At 44.5% G+C, this 14,315-nt stretch overlaps 1 protein-coding gene across 7 annotated transcripts in view; it reads right to left on the reverse strand.

Moving 5' to 3' along the window:
* The window catches only part of RNF220 (ring finger protein 220), a 220,689-nt gene that overhangs the window by 10,480 nt on the left and 195,894 nt on the right, over positions 1–14,315 (reverse strand). For all 7 annotated transcript variants that reach the window (XM_039555907.1, XM_039555910.1, XM_039555911.1 and 4 more), the window contains 2 exons: positions 1,973–2,081; positions 775–849 (listed from right to left, as the gene is read on the reverse strand). In XM_039555907.1, coding sequence (XP_039411841.1) covers positions 775–849; positions 1,973–2,081 — 184 coding nt within the window. The remainder of the gene's footprint in view (positions 1–774; positions 850–1,972; positions 2,082–14,315) is intronic.

Consider the following 14,315-nt stretch of genomic DNA (forward strand, 5'->3'; position numbering starts at 1 on the left):
TTTTTTGCAACCCAACACTGTATCATCTTGCTAACAGGAGAACTAGAAAGCACAGTTGACTATTTTCCACTCCCCAGCCTGAACAAAATGAAAGCTTGAAAATCAGCTGCAGAGGGGACATTAAAGGCTGATTACAAAGCCCACATTTTTAACACAGGAAAAGAAAACACTTTATTTAATAACACCTTAAATTTTAACCTGATGTCCTTTAATAAATGTACAGATTAGTACTCCACTGGGTCACCCACTCAATGTTCAAGGTAGTCCCCAATCTTCTAAACAGAATGGCTTGAAAACCACACAGTGCTATTACAAATAACCTATAAAACATAGATTCACATTATAAAAGCTCCCTTCCATATCCTCTCCCCTGAAGATGATTCCCTTTCCTCCAAGGGAATATCACGTTTCTCAGAAGCTACCCATTCCATGAAATCTCCCTGGATTTGCTCACAGCTTTACCTCTCTGCACGGACGCCCCACAGGAAATCACTGAAAGGCAAGGTAGTCCCTGACACAGAGCTCTTCCCTCAGCAGAGCAAGAAAAAGCAAGGGGCAGGACAGAACTTGGGTCACAACGACTCAAACAAAACTCTCTCATGTCAAAGCTTGAGTGGGGTGTTAAACAGCCAGGCTTGGGAAATCTGCAAGCACAGCACTCAGATTGTTTAAAATAAAGCAAAAAGCACCTTTCCCTATGGCAATCTAGAAGAAAGTATCTGAGAAGAAAGGAAAAAGGCTGTAAGTCAACAAGAAAGTAGTCAAGAGCCTCACCAGAGTCCGCAGCCAGCATTCTTCACAGTGCACATGCCAGCACTGAATAGAAGTCAGGGGCATTGTGTAGGAGTCCTGAGGAAAAGAAGCAAATAGATTACTTCCATAGCAGGGATCTAGTGATTCTTCACTCCCAACCCCATCACAATGCCTTTTTATGTGGGTAACACTGTCTTGTATTTTGTTAAAAAAGTTGGCTAAAAGAACCAACTTGTGTATCATGTAAGTTGTATTTTCATAATGTTTGTATAGAAGTGGCAGAAAGTCTCCTGCAGTTCCTTTTCTTGACTTCCCAGAACTCCTGTTGGAAGCCCATAATCCACTCAAAGTGGTGACCTGGCTCAACACAGTTATTGCAAAAGCATCTCAAGTTGCTCTGGCCACCTGCCATTATTCTCATCAGAAAGGTCACCAGATCATACAAAAACCAGTGACAGGGTAAGATCAACCCTTATCACAACTCAGCTCTGCAGGAACAGCTTAACTACATCCCAAGAATGCTGCTGCTATTTCAGCTGACGTGCCTTCTCGAGTATCTTCTATCATTGTTGACAAACCTCTGGAAATCAGCAGCAAGCTGTCATCCTTTCTGTGGGATGGGTGCAAGGACTGCACTCCCACACCTCCAAGTTGTGAGCCTGGCTGGGAGAGAAAAGCCCATGCATCAAGCTGAAGTTGCAGAGGGAGCTCTCCACCAAGCAGAATGTTCTGCTTTCAGAACACAAACCCAACAGGAGATGCAGAGCCCTGCAGGCTTGGACCATCAGAGGGAGCTGCTGCCCTTCCTGAGGAAGGCCACAGCATCACCAGAGAGCATGCAGGACACCGGCAACTTTTAAATGCTCAGGCAGCATTCCTGTTCCCAAATCAGTGAAGGTGAGTCTCTGATCACAGATTCTGCTCTCTCCTGCATATGTAAATCTGCACATGCAGGAAAAGGCTGCTGGTATCTGGGACTTTTCTACAGGAAGGCAGAAAGCCTTCTCAAGTTGGGCCTTTCTTGCCCCTGATATAGAGGGACAGCTACAAATACCAGTGGAAACAATGTAATTCATTGCACTTGTTAAGACCTTAATTCAGAAGGCTAATTGGTGATGAGTTCCCCCACTCTGCCTGAAAAAGGAGAAAAGCTTCTCTCCTCCGCAGCAAAGATACCAAGACATTTCTGATTCATTACCACAAGTGGAGTGCTACTCACCATGCAAATGAGACATTTATAGCGGTCCCCACGGGAAAGCTGCCTTTCTAACTCACGGACACGAGCCTTTAACGCTTCAAATGTTGTCACTGCAGAGTCTTCTGTAATTCTGCAAAAGATGACGGAGAGTGAACATCACTGAGCACACAAGACTGTTAAGAGTTTGGGGGGAAAAGAATCCCTCAACAGGTACTGCACAGGAAACAGCATTGTATTTCAAACTAATACATCCAACTTGGGTTAAAACCCAGTGCGAATTCTTTCAAGTGTCTTTCTAAACACTTCCAAACACATCACAAAAGAACACAACCAGTGCTGGGGTTGACAGCTTCATACAAAGCAAGACAGACATTTAAAGAATAGATATTTTGTTGGGGTTGTTTGTTTGTTTTGTGCCTTTTTTCTTGTCTCCCTTAAGAGATTACTTACGACCACATGCTTGAGACAAAGTTCTATAGTTGCTTTAAAGCTGCTGAGATAACCTTCTGTGGGCAATAGGAGTTATTCTTCCCTTTAGAGAATGGAGGCCTTTGCTGGCTATCAGCCTTGTGAAATGCAAAATCAGCTCATTACACAGGATCAACACAATGGCTTATATTAACCAAAGTCCCAGCTTTTTGATTCTAATACTAAAAAAACAGAGAAACCAAAAGCACTGGACACAGTGCCAACAGGGTGGCTATAAAGGCAGCTTTACAATCTCAGTTTTCCCATTTCCTAGGGTCATTTTTGATGGGCAGCATTATCTCTTTTGTCACAGAAGCACCGCGCTGAGGCCAGGCAAGTGTATTTTCATGGTTCTGCAAGGCTGGTGAAAAGAGCAACTTGCCAACCTAAAAGCAAGGGCAGACAGCAATGCTTAGCAAATGAAATGCAGGGAGCATTACAGACAAGGATGTGTCACTCCAGCATGCTGCAAAATCCAATTTCTACACAGTGCACGCCTAGGGAGGGGCCCACAAGTATTCCCCAGAAAAGGTTTAGAGCATTCACATAAAGGCTCTCACTCTCTCGAATAAAAACAAAACAAACCAACAATTTTCATGTATGTCAGTAACTTTCTGGCATCTCCAAGCAGACTCCAGCTCAGAAGAACCTCTTGAAGAGCATTTCGACACCAGAAGCTGCATCATCAATCACAAGATAACCCACAGTGGCACCTATGTCTTCTACCTTTTTAGAGGATGATTCATCAACAGGTGGCTAAAACACAGGTCTAGTGGAATTACTACAGCCAGTACAGTGAGCTGCAATCTCAGCACTCTCGCTGCAGGCAGGCACTCACTCCTTTGTTCATTAGTCACTTGTTGCTGGCACGCAGGGAGGGACTTGGGCTATCTCCCACAAGCTGATTCTACTGGCTTTTCCCAAGGCTTTCGTAACAGAACTAGTCAAAGAGATCTTGGGTGATTTTTCTAATATGACACTTCAGAAGAAAGTGAAGCTGCTGGAATGCATATGGTTAACTACCAGTGTTACAAAGCTCCTTCAACTTCACTCCTGCCTTTGTACAGATGAGACACGTTCTGCATGAGCTAACTGAGATCTTCATCAGAAGGAGATTCATTGCAAGTGACAACTGCTAGGAAATGGTAACAATTTTAAAACTGAAAAAAAAAGGCAAAGAAATACAAATGTCCCATGATAGCCTAGTGGGTGAGGACTGTCTGGGGACAGGGACACTGTGGATTCAAGTCTTGGAATCAATAAACATTCTTGGGAGCAAGATGAAAGAGTTTCAGTAGGAGACAGTCCTCCCTGCTGTGAAAACACCCACTTGCTCCTGCTCTTTGGTATAAATTATTACTATATCCCAGCTTGAGTTCTCACCCGCAAGGAAGAGTTGCTAGCATTTTCAAAGAAAGTCTAGAAAGGTGTTAGTTTTGTCCAAGGAAGAAACAGATTTATTTATTTATAGCTTGAAGATTATTGTTGGCTGAGAAAAGTGTTTCTCTTCCAGTCTGGCCCATCATTGAACTGATGCTGGGTGAAGGCTGCAGTTGAATTTGACTTCACGGAATCCATTTCTCTTTCCTGCACGCGCAAGGGCACTGGAGGTGTAAAGACAAGAGTGAATGTGATGACTCCTGCCTAAAGCAGGTGGCAACCAGAACCTCAACCCTCGCTAAATTCTCCTTTTACCATCTGTGGAGCTATCCATCCTCCTCAGACAGGTGGGCAATTCAGCAAGGAAAGGGAAAAATTGATTCCTTAAGCAGATACAAGCAAATGCCCATTCACCCCCAGTCCCAGCCCAGTAACAGACAAAACTTGAAAAGGAAAAATTTGCCACTGCAACAACTAGAGAAGATAGAAAATGGCTTGTTTATAGAAATCTAAACAGCTGACCCCCACTGGCCAATTTCGGAAAGTCTCTGAGATAATCGCACCTGTCCAGTAATAAACGAATGAATCAGAAAAGGAGGCTGAATAGAGGTATAAGCAATAATGCTCAGAGGCTGCCTGATACAATGGCCAATCAATAGGAGGGCTGTAGATCAGGGTGCTAGTTAGCTGGAAAATTACCACACCGCTGCGTGCGTCACGCTGTAGGGATCCTGGACAATCAATGTGGGAGGTATTGATTTAGTTATTATCACTTCATACGCTCCAGACATTGTTAAATATACATTTATTAACAAGACTGGGGTGCATTGGTAAGAGAGGGAGCTTTAGCCACTGCAATATCTCCCAGCACTGATCAAAGCTCAGCTATGACAGAATTTAAACTCCATGTTCTCCAGGCCAAGCAAGCTCACAGGACAAATCCTGACGCACAGCACAGTGCTGAAGACACAGCTCCTACGTCACATGAGAGATAGGAGTTTTGGCTGTTAAGTGAGTATTTTGCACTTGAGACTTCAGGAAAACCTCTTGGAGCAGCAGCAACAAGGGATGTGGCGGCCAAGGGTCAACCCAAAGTGAGCGATAATTGCATGGTTGCTTCCGAAAAGCTGGAGGAAATGAGGTCAAGGGAAATAGGGAGAACATTAGTAAATAAAGGAAACTGAAACTACCTCCAGGGATGGAATAAAGACGAGAGTCACTTCCCATGTGTCTGGCTCCCGTGGTGGCCAGCACACTTGGTTCACATGCCATTCCATTTAGTGTCATTTTACCGTCAACCTGCTGCTTGTATCCTAAAGATAAGCATCGCTTAGGAGCAGCTCTTCCTGCAGCAGCAATCTTGGGAACTCCCTCAGGATTCCCTCTTGTGTGTGCACCTTGTGTGCGCCTGCCTGGACACAGCTGGGAGCAGCCTTGGGCAGAATTTTTACAGGGTAACGCCAGGGTGGAGCGAGGGTCAGAAAGCCAAGTGCCATGAACGGGGGAAGGCTGTGTACAAGTTACCCTGCCAAGTGAGGCAGAGGGAATCACAGAGAAGGAATTGGCTCTCTGCTTTGCCTTGACCGCATACTGGATGGAGGAGGACTCTTAACAATTTTGCGCCTCAGCGCTCTGATTTGACGTGTTTGGATAACGTCATTTATCAGCCTCCAGAGAGACCTGCTGAGCACAACTGCTGCCAAGAGCAATACCTTGAGCCCCAGTGCTGGTGCTGCTCCAGCAGGTGTGAGAGGCCTCACTGATACCTGAATTGTCCTTCCTGGCTGAGGATGTATCAAGAGGGGATCTCCCTCCTGGAGCAGAGACTCGCTGTGGTACCACCACAAATGGGAGCCTGAACGAGAATGTTTATACAAGAGCAAAAACAGGAAGGGAGGGGTCTTCGTGGAAGAAGCTGGGTCCTGTACTTCTCCCTGGACTTTGTGGTTAAGTTTTCCACACCTTGGCAGCCACAGCTGAGGATTCTGGGTATCAAGATGCAAGTCTGTGAGACTGGGCAGACAGCATATGATGATTTTCAGTCTTTGTGCCCAATGTGTATTTTTCTACTATTCATAGCATTTTCCCCTGAGCACTGAAAATAAGAACACTTTCTCTGAGAAAATCCTTGCTTTATTCAGGTAAAAGGCCAGAAGAAGTGCACAGAAATACTATGGAAGAGGAAAAAGGACCTATCTGTAGCTTTGAGCTGTTAGGCAGCAATCACCTCCTGGGAAATCTCCCCTGGGAAATGGCTGCCCCCCTCTTTGCTAAAAAACTTTAACCCAAACACTGGTTATTTGTTAAACATTAGCATGCATGTGATCTTTGTTTCTCCAAATTAAATCGAGCAATTCCTACCCGCTGTCCCAGTGGGCAATCACAAGCAATTCCGTTAATTAAATTATCTCTGATTCTGCAGCTCTGGAATCTCTCAATTGACTATGTCTGTGCTTTATCATCAACAAAATACTGGACCAAAAAGGAAACAAAAAAATGCTGATGTCAGAGTGATTGGCTTCAGTTAACCCTTCCCAGCTGGATATTAAGGGCTGCTCAAGAAACTGTTGTACTGGAACAAGCCCAGGAGCGAGAGCCTTGCTGCACAGATACCAGTAGCAGCTGTTCACTTGTGTTTCCTTTCCACTGTACAGAAAAACACAAACACCACACTGTCCCTGCATCCAGCATCCTGCCTGTTTGAGTGCCACAGAAAAACGCAAACTGTTAGCTGCTGAAGAAGCCGGAAAACACCTCAAAGAAGCCCCTGCAAATACCCCATCCTTATCTTATCCAGATCTCATTTGATGTATCCTGCTGTTGAGGAGTCTCCATAAAACATTCCCCTTTGGTTTATTTCAACTGGATATAAATTTTCCTTTCTTCATAAATGGCCACACTGTACACAGCATTCCATAAATTTTTACAATTCCACTGTTTGTGTGTACCTTGTAAAAAACGCTTAGCACTGATTAAATGCACCACCAATAAAATTTCATGGGCTACTTTTGACACTTGATATCCTGACCTTCTCTCTTCCTCATACATTTATTTTTGCTTTCTTATGCCTGTAAACACAGACTGGCAGAGAGGAAAATGTACAGTACCACTGACAAACCTGAACGTGATGTATTTATTTTTAAACAAAGCCTTTATCCTCCCTTGTCCAAAGTGGAGAACCCTGCAGAACATACATGCCACCTCCCTGCACCAAGGGCAGAGGTCATGTCACTAGCAACTTACATATCATAAATATTAGAAACAGACTGGTCGATGCTTTGAAGGCAGAGTCAAACCAAAGCAAGGTTCCAGGAGCAGAGAAATTGCCCCTGGCCATATCCAACCACGGCTGTAGATGACAATTATCATAACCACCACTACGCTGCAGGAGAGAAAGCCTGGTGCAGTCCTCACTTTGTGGGGCACAAATCTTCAAGACTTGATAAAATGACCCCAACATCAGTGCACAATCATGTAATTGCAAGCCTTCTCTCACAGCCAATTTACATTTGGGTGAGAGGGCAACTCTTTCAGAGAGGAGCCCCTATTTTATTAGCCTCTAACATGCTGTGCACAGCTCTGTGACACCCAGGAGCACTGCAGAATGGCAGAGCAGAGTGATGCTGTCTCAGCTCTCACTCATACACTGTCTTCAACACAACTCCCTCACTATCTGAGCTTCAAATACTAACTGTAAACACCCCTATGTTTTTTGGGATAAGAATTGCTTTCGTTTTCAACCTGATGAAAGAATCTGTCCCCACTTTCAATTTAGCAAGCATCACCTGCAACAAGTACAAGAGCTAAAGATACGGGGAGTTTATTTTGGCAGATGTGGGTGAGCAGTACTGAAGTCAGTGGGACATCCACAGACTCAAAGGCCTTTTACACTTACTGGAGTGCAAAAACATAACATGAAGCTGAAAAAGCCCCTTTGCTACTAACAAGCAAAACACTTAAACTGACATGTAAGTTTTTCAAAAGAAAAGTGACAGGTGGCTTTAAAAGAAAAGAGATACAGCTCAGGCATTTTCAGTATCTTACATCTCTGAAAGAAGCCCGATGTCAGGCACTGGTGGCAGATTGACTGTGAATCACCCCACAACATGTGGGCTACCGGACTGGCACAATGTACTGAGATTTTATTTCACTAGATGAGCTGGTTATAGCAGAAGGGGTTTCTGCAGCATCCCTTGCTGTAGAAAACTGCCCAGCAAAGCTGTTTACGGAAGAGCCATGTCAAATCACACCAAGTGAAGTTTAGACCCTCTAAAGGGTCTGCAAGACTGCCAATGCTAAAAGTAAATCTCCTGGCAAGACATCAATGTTTTAGGAGTTGGCTACCCCTTTATTTAGCTAAAAATCTCATTTATTTGGTTTATTTGTTTTTAGACTAACCTCCTTTAAAGAGGCTGACTTATAATCCTGTAAAACATTGTCACATGTATTGAGGAAATTGGCAAGGATGCTAATTTATTGTCCTCTAGGAAAAAAAAAGCCCTCTTTCCTTGATTAATGTATGTTTTTGTATTGTAAGATATTAAAGAATGTTGCTTCACCTGTAATTATAGAGAATAGTTTACTTTGGCAAAGCGCCCCGGCTTCTGGTTGCCAAGTTATGAATAATGCAATGTTCCCCATTCTAATTTCCGTGTTCTAAGTTGTGAATTTGGAGCGGGGTGCATGCAAGGGCACACACACACGACTGCGAGGCACTCCCAGTCACGAGCGCCTCTATTTTATACTTGCTCGCACAACTTGTTAATACTGGCATCTGCTTGCCAAATTCAGAGTTTGCTTCTGACTAATTTCATCTTGATGCAAACCAAAAATGTTGTCTCTTTTTTTCCCCCACAGAAGAATTATTTCTCTTACACTTTCATGCACCGTCGCAATACCACTGAGGGGAGCTTACCACTGCAAGAAGGCATTTTAAGCTGCATTTAGTAGGGACTTGGGTAAAGATTCCCTGAAGAACTTAATGACAGAAGAATTAATTTTGCTTTCATCTCTCCCCCGCCTCCGTAACACAGAATCCAACAATGTCTTTACAGAAGCAGGAAGTAAATTCAGGCGCTGGCTCTTTCTCTTCTGTTTTTTTGGCCCGTGTTTTGCTGGGACACATGTGCCCAGCCCCAATCAAAACAGAGACAGATGGCACCGCTGATCATTCAGAATAGAAGGAGCCTCGGAGTCAGCATGTTTAGATGCATTTGTAGGGCTACGCAGTATCCACTGGCCACTGGGACTGATTTAAAAAGGCGGCGAGTGAAAGTCTGAGCTTGCGCCAAAATTTTAAATGTGCCATTTGAGCAATTATGATTCGACATGAAAGCTGGGAGAAAGAATGCATGGGTCATTCTGATTAGATTTAGAGACTATGTTCGCTGTTCCAAAGAGAAAATAAATGCAATCCCATTGCTTTACTGGAGCAGCTTTGGCGATAAAGGAAAAAGCCGTGCTCTGGAAAAGTGGCTTGCTGCAGCAAGGTTTTGTTGAGGCAGCACAGGCTGAATCAGAAAATGATTCTCTAAACAGTGTTTCTAAAGAGAAATAATTACTCATCTAATGTGTTAATATCTCGATTCATTTTGCAAATGTATCCTTCATCCTGCTGACCCTAATTGTACTTCTAACAGATCTCTGAAGGTGCATTGTGGTCTCTACCTTAATACAAGCCAGAGCCTCAAAAGGCAGGAAGTGGAAATGGAAAATGCAAGTCCTCTCCTTGCTGAGGTACACAGGCTAAAGGTTCCAGCCTACTGAAACTTGCCTCCATCCACAAGTAAACATGTTTGCATTATGACCAAGCTCCATGTATAGCTAGGCAGGTCTATTTTTCTACTGGAAGACTTACAGCAGCTGTAACTTGTCATTTTACTGTGGCCTGGAGCTGGTCTGGGATTATTGGTAGCTTTGGTTGGATGATCAGGGCACAAAATTATAAAATATCCATGAAGTGAAAGAGGAATAGCAAATTCCTAGGGCTGAAAGTTGCTCAGAAGGTTGGACAGGCAGCTGAGTCTTGCAGCCAGCCTCTGTGAGCAATTAAATAAATGTCTTCTACTCCCATGGCCCCCATCCAAACGACTGAAATAAACAGGAAATATCTATGCTACTACAGCAGCACTTGGATTCATCTATAGCCTTTTAAGGGCTTTACTGTGGAGGTGATATGCTTTCCAGAACCTCCATTCACGACCGCTGATTGGAGGCACACAAGGGCAGTGCGGTAACACATCCTCCAGACAGCTTCCTACAACTGCTGCTGCCGCCCTAGAACTTTTACACTGTTGCTGTTTCCTTTACGGGGAAAGAAAGGATCAGAATTAGCATCATTTAAGGTAATCGTGCCTTCAAAAAGAAACATGAGGCTATTAAAGGAGGCCAGGGCACATTAGTATCATATAACCAATTGTGGTCCCAGAGCTAGAAGAGGAAACCAGCAGTACGGTGGAAGGACAGGTCACGAGCTGGCTATCTGAGGAAAAAGCAGGAATGCTTATGCAACTGTGCAGGAAACAACAGCTTTTTGCAGACAAAATAATCAAAAAGGAAGAAAAAAAGATAATGGAGAAATAGGATGAAGTGCCTGTAGCAGTGGGGTGTAAGGTTAGGAAAAGCAACAACACTGAAGTGAGGACAAAAAATCAACATGGATATTAAACTACTTTAATTACATTACTTGCTATTACATTTCTCCAGTAAAGGCAGTGCTGGGTTCTGTGTTACAGAGTTGAAGGAGATATGAAAGCACAATGAATTCTTCTGTCATTAAATTCTTTGGGAAATCTTTACCAAGCTCCAACTAAATGTGTCTTAATGCTCCTCCTTGCAGCAGTAAGCACCCCTCAGTGGTACTGCAACTGTGCATGCAAGTGTAAGAGAAATAATTACCCACTCTACAGCTATCCCTGACATGGTTTAATGAGAACTAACTCAAACTGGTCCTTTTTAAAGTCCTATTTCACATTTATACTTACTAACTGTAGCCTAAGAAATGCATAAACTACCAAGAGCTGTAATTACAACCATCCTGTTGTCATACAGCAGCTGGCAGAGCACAAACACTTACTGAGTCCTGCCACAACAGTCCGTGAGTGCCAAGGAAAGCAGTAGCGCTGTCACCGCCAGCACAGAGCCAGCCCTGTGCAGCCAGGGCTGCCCCTCAGCAGATGCAGGAGAGAGACAGCAACCTGGCAGCGGATGGGACACAACATGATCCCTTTTCTGCTCTTCAAAGGAACACTTTCATCCAAACAGGGAATGCAGCCTACGTAAAGATAATTGTTACTTTTCTCTTGAGAGCATCTGGGCACCACACAAACATTTCCTAAAAAAAATAGTATCAGTCCCTGACTCTCAATTCTTGCAGCATAGCTAAGGGATGTGAATAAACAGTCACATCCTCAAAATATTTTCAGAAGGAACACGGCAAGATCCACAATGCTCCATCAGAGACAATGTTAAACACAACAGGCTAATTTTAGGGACGAGTCCTCTCTCTGATAAGCTGCTCACATATCTAAGGGCAGAATTCGTCTGCTAGAAGGCAGCTGTTTGTGTTTTATAAGCTAAAGTTTCTCTTACCTATGGAATAACTCCAATATTTCACAGGGAATCATCATCCATCTAACTGAAGTACCCTCTAACAGACCATCAGCCTCATATCCCCTTTGAAATAGCACAGCTGAGCACTTGCTGGGCCACGATTTATTTTTTACCTTCTAAGACATCTTGGTAACTCTATAGCTCAATAGTGACAGTCGAATTTCACACTGCGATAGCCCCCCATCGATTTTTCATTCCCAGGAAGCAACTCTACAAATTAAAGTTAACAGCATTTCTGAAACTAAGAAAAGAAAAAAGAAAAGAAGGGGCAGGCAAAGAGACGTCAATTGCAAGATGCCTAAACTGCGCCCCCAGCGTAGGAATAAAATTCCATCCTGTTTTTTCCACCGGTTATGGGACAGGAATGCAGAACCTACTGCCCCTGAAGCCAGCAGCTCCCTTGGGTTTGCAGATGCTTCAGCTTTAAAACATTGTAGGTTCAACAGAAACAAGAGTCCCTTCCTATATGTAGATGTCAAAATCTATAGAAAACTGCCTCAAGGCATGAATCAGACCAGACCTCTGGACAACGCTGCACTCAAGAGAGATACCATCTACCCCCCAGGTCTGAGCTTGTACAGTCACAGCCTGCCTCGCTGAGCTTCGTTAACCACCAGCCTGTGAAGAACCAGACACTGATACAATTTCAGTTTGCACAGTGGTCATTATAACAGCGGTTATGATGTTTGAGACCATCACTGGCACGTACAACTTCTCTCCAACAGTTAAAAGAGGGAGCAGAATAAACACAGCCCGGCACTCTGGTCTCCACTGTCACATCCCAGAGGAAGAAGCAATGCCAAAGCCTCACGTCATAAAGAAATGGAGCATCTATCTTTGTATCCTTTCAACACTGAACATCAGTATACAGCACAAACACAGCATTACATACTACTGAACTACTGAAAAGGACTAAAACCTAATAAAGATAAAAATCTGGACACAAGCAGCACAGCCCAGCAGCTCTTTCTCAGCCTGGCTTTGACAATCCCACACTTCAGTTCAGTGTCCTGAATCCTCTCCCAAGTTCACATGGGCTGCTCTAGTACTGGACCCACCAGCAGCATCATGCTCTCACTTAGCAGAGCACAAAGGGTTAGTTCACTTATGACTCAAGTTAATTTTTTAATTCTGTCTTTGCTATGAGATGTTCTTGTCTCTCAGCAAAGCCTGTTAATGGTGTGACACCGTGGAGAAGGGCTAGGAAGCGCTTATCCTGTGGTGTGAATTCTCAACAGCTTCTGTTTTCCTCTGACATACCAGCTTAAGTGCAGCTCCTTCCCTTTTAGGCCTCTGCTAATCCTCTGGCTTCACACTCCACTCCCGCCTGGACGCGTCTGCCTGGGAGCAGGGTCTCCCCAACAGACACTGCTACCTCCCTGACTGCTCTCACATGCCTGTCTCTCTGCACAGGGACCCCTATGTAAACTTTGTTTAATTTTAACTGATGCTCCTCCCTGTGCTGCTGTGCCAGAGCCCCTCCAGAGCCAGTGTTTCAAAACAGCTGGATTAGAAAGAGGCAAGGTGGGGGGGAAGGGGAAGAAAGAGGAGACAGGAAAAATAAAACAAATACAATTGCTTTTTGTCTCTAAAACCCTCTTTTTAACCCAACAAGCGTCTCATCCAATGAAGCATGATAAGCATGAAGTGTTATATAAAGAACATAATTATAAAGGGATTTAATGCTTGGCAGGCTTGTATTGCAAGGTTCAGAGCAGAGGTAGCATACTCACTTAAACAGCCCTGTGTCCGGGTTTGCTATTATGCGGGCAGTGTGGCTGGGACCAAGCAGAATCAGAAACAAGATTCGTTTTACAAAAAAAAAAAAAAAAAAAAAAAAAAGCACAGCACCCTTCCCAACGAGGATGGCAGTTTCAGTCCCACCTCCTTCCACTTCTGTCCCATCCCTGATTAATGATGTTGTCTGCCTGATTTATGACCCACCCCAACAGATTAGAGTTTCCTTCTTCAACCTCCCCCCCTTTCACCCCTCCCAGAAGGCACAGCCACACTCCGCTGGAAATATTAGAGAATTATTAAATAAACATTCATACGTCATGTCTCTTCCCATACTGAGCTCATCGTAGTCAATGCTCAGCGGCCGGGTCCTGTTTGCTTTGGGGCTGACACCAAACAGCTGGAGTGATTCATGGAGAGGCTGGCTACAATGCTCTGTGCCATATATCATGCTCGCAGCGCTCCCTGCCCCGGCGGAGATAAACTGATCAACCACAACGGGCTGGAATGAATTTATGACAACACAAAATTGAGGAAAACAAATGGGAGGTGACCCAGTGGGCCACTAACCCAGACTCTCTCGCTGGCCTGCAATCTAGTCTGGTGGCAGAAAGCAAAATTGAACATTGGCACTCTGAATTAAGATGCTGGCTTTTAACCCCGGGGAACCTCGGTTTCAAAATGGCACCAGACCCTCAGAAGGCAGGGAGAAAGACTTTTCGTGGGGAAGGATCTTTTTGCAGCTCTCTGTGAGCAGCACTGCTTCTGCTGAGAGTCCAACGTCAGTGGAGGCATCGGGGCGGGGGGGGTGCCTGGGCAATTAGGGACCAGCTGCTCTCTGAGCAAAGCTGCCTCCCAAGCTGACGTAAAGGAGCATTGAATAAACTGAGCTTTGCCTTGGTGGTGGCTGGGGTCTTCAGAAGACAGCCAGGGCTCAGATGGTGTGATGCTCCTTCACGTCTCCCCAAAAGCCTTCAGCACCCCAGCATGTCTTCCAGACACCTCACATTGGCAAGATTAGAACAGCTCAGCACTGAGATACCCCACAGTGCTGGGAAGGAGAGCTGGGATCAGCATCATGTTTCCCACTACCCCTGGCTGCCACCTGAAGTTCAACACTACACAGGTAAGATCAATTTGTCCAAGCTCCTGATGATCTGGCACAGCA

The sequence above is a fragment of the Corvus cornix genome, chromosome 8 (genome assembly GCF_000738735.6).
Source record: "Corvus cornix cornix isolate S_Up_H32 chromosome 8, ASM73873v5, whole genome shotgun sequence".
Taxonomy (NCBI): domain Eukaryota; kingdom Metazoa; phylum Chordata; class Aves; order Passeriformes; family Corvidae; genus Corvus; species Corvus cornix.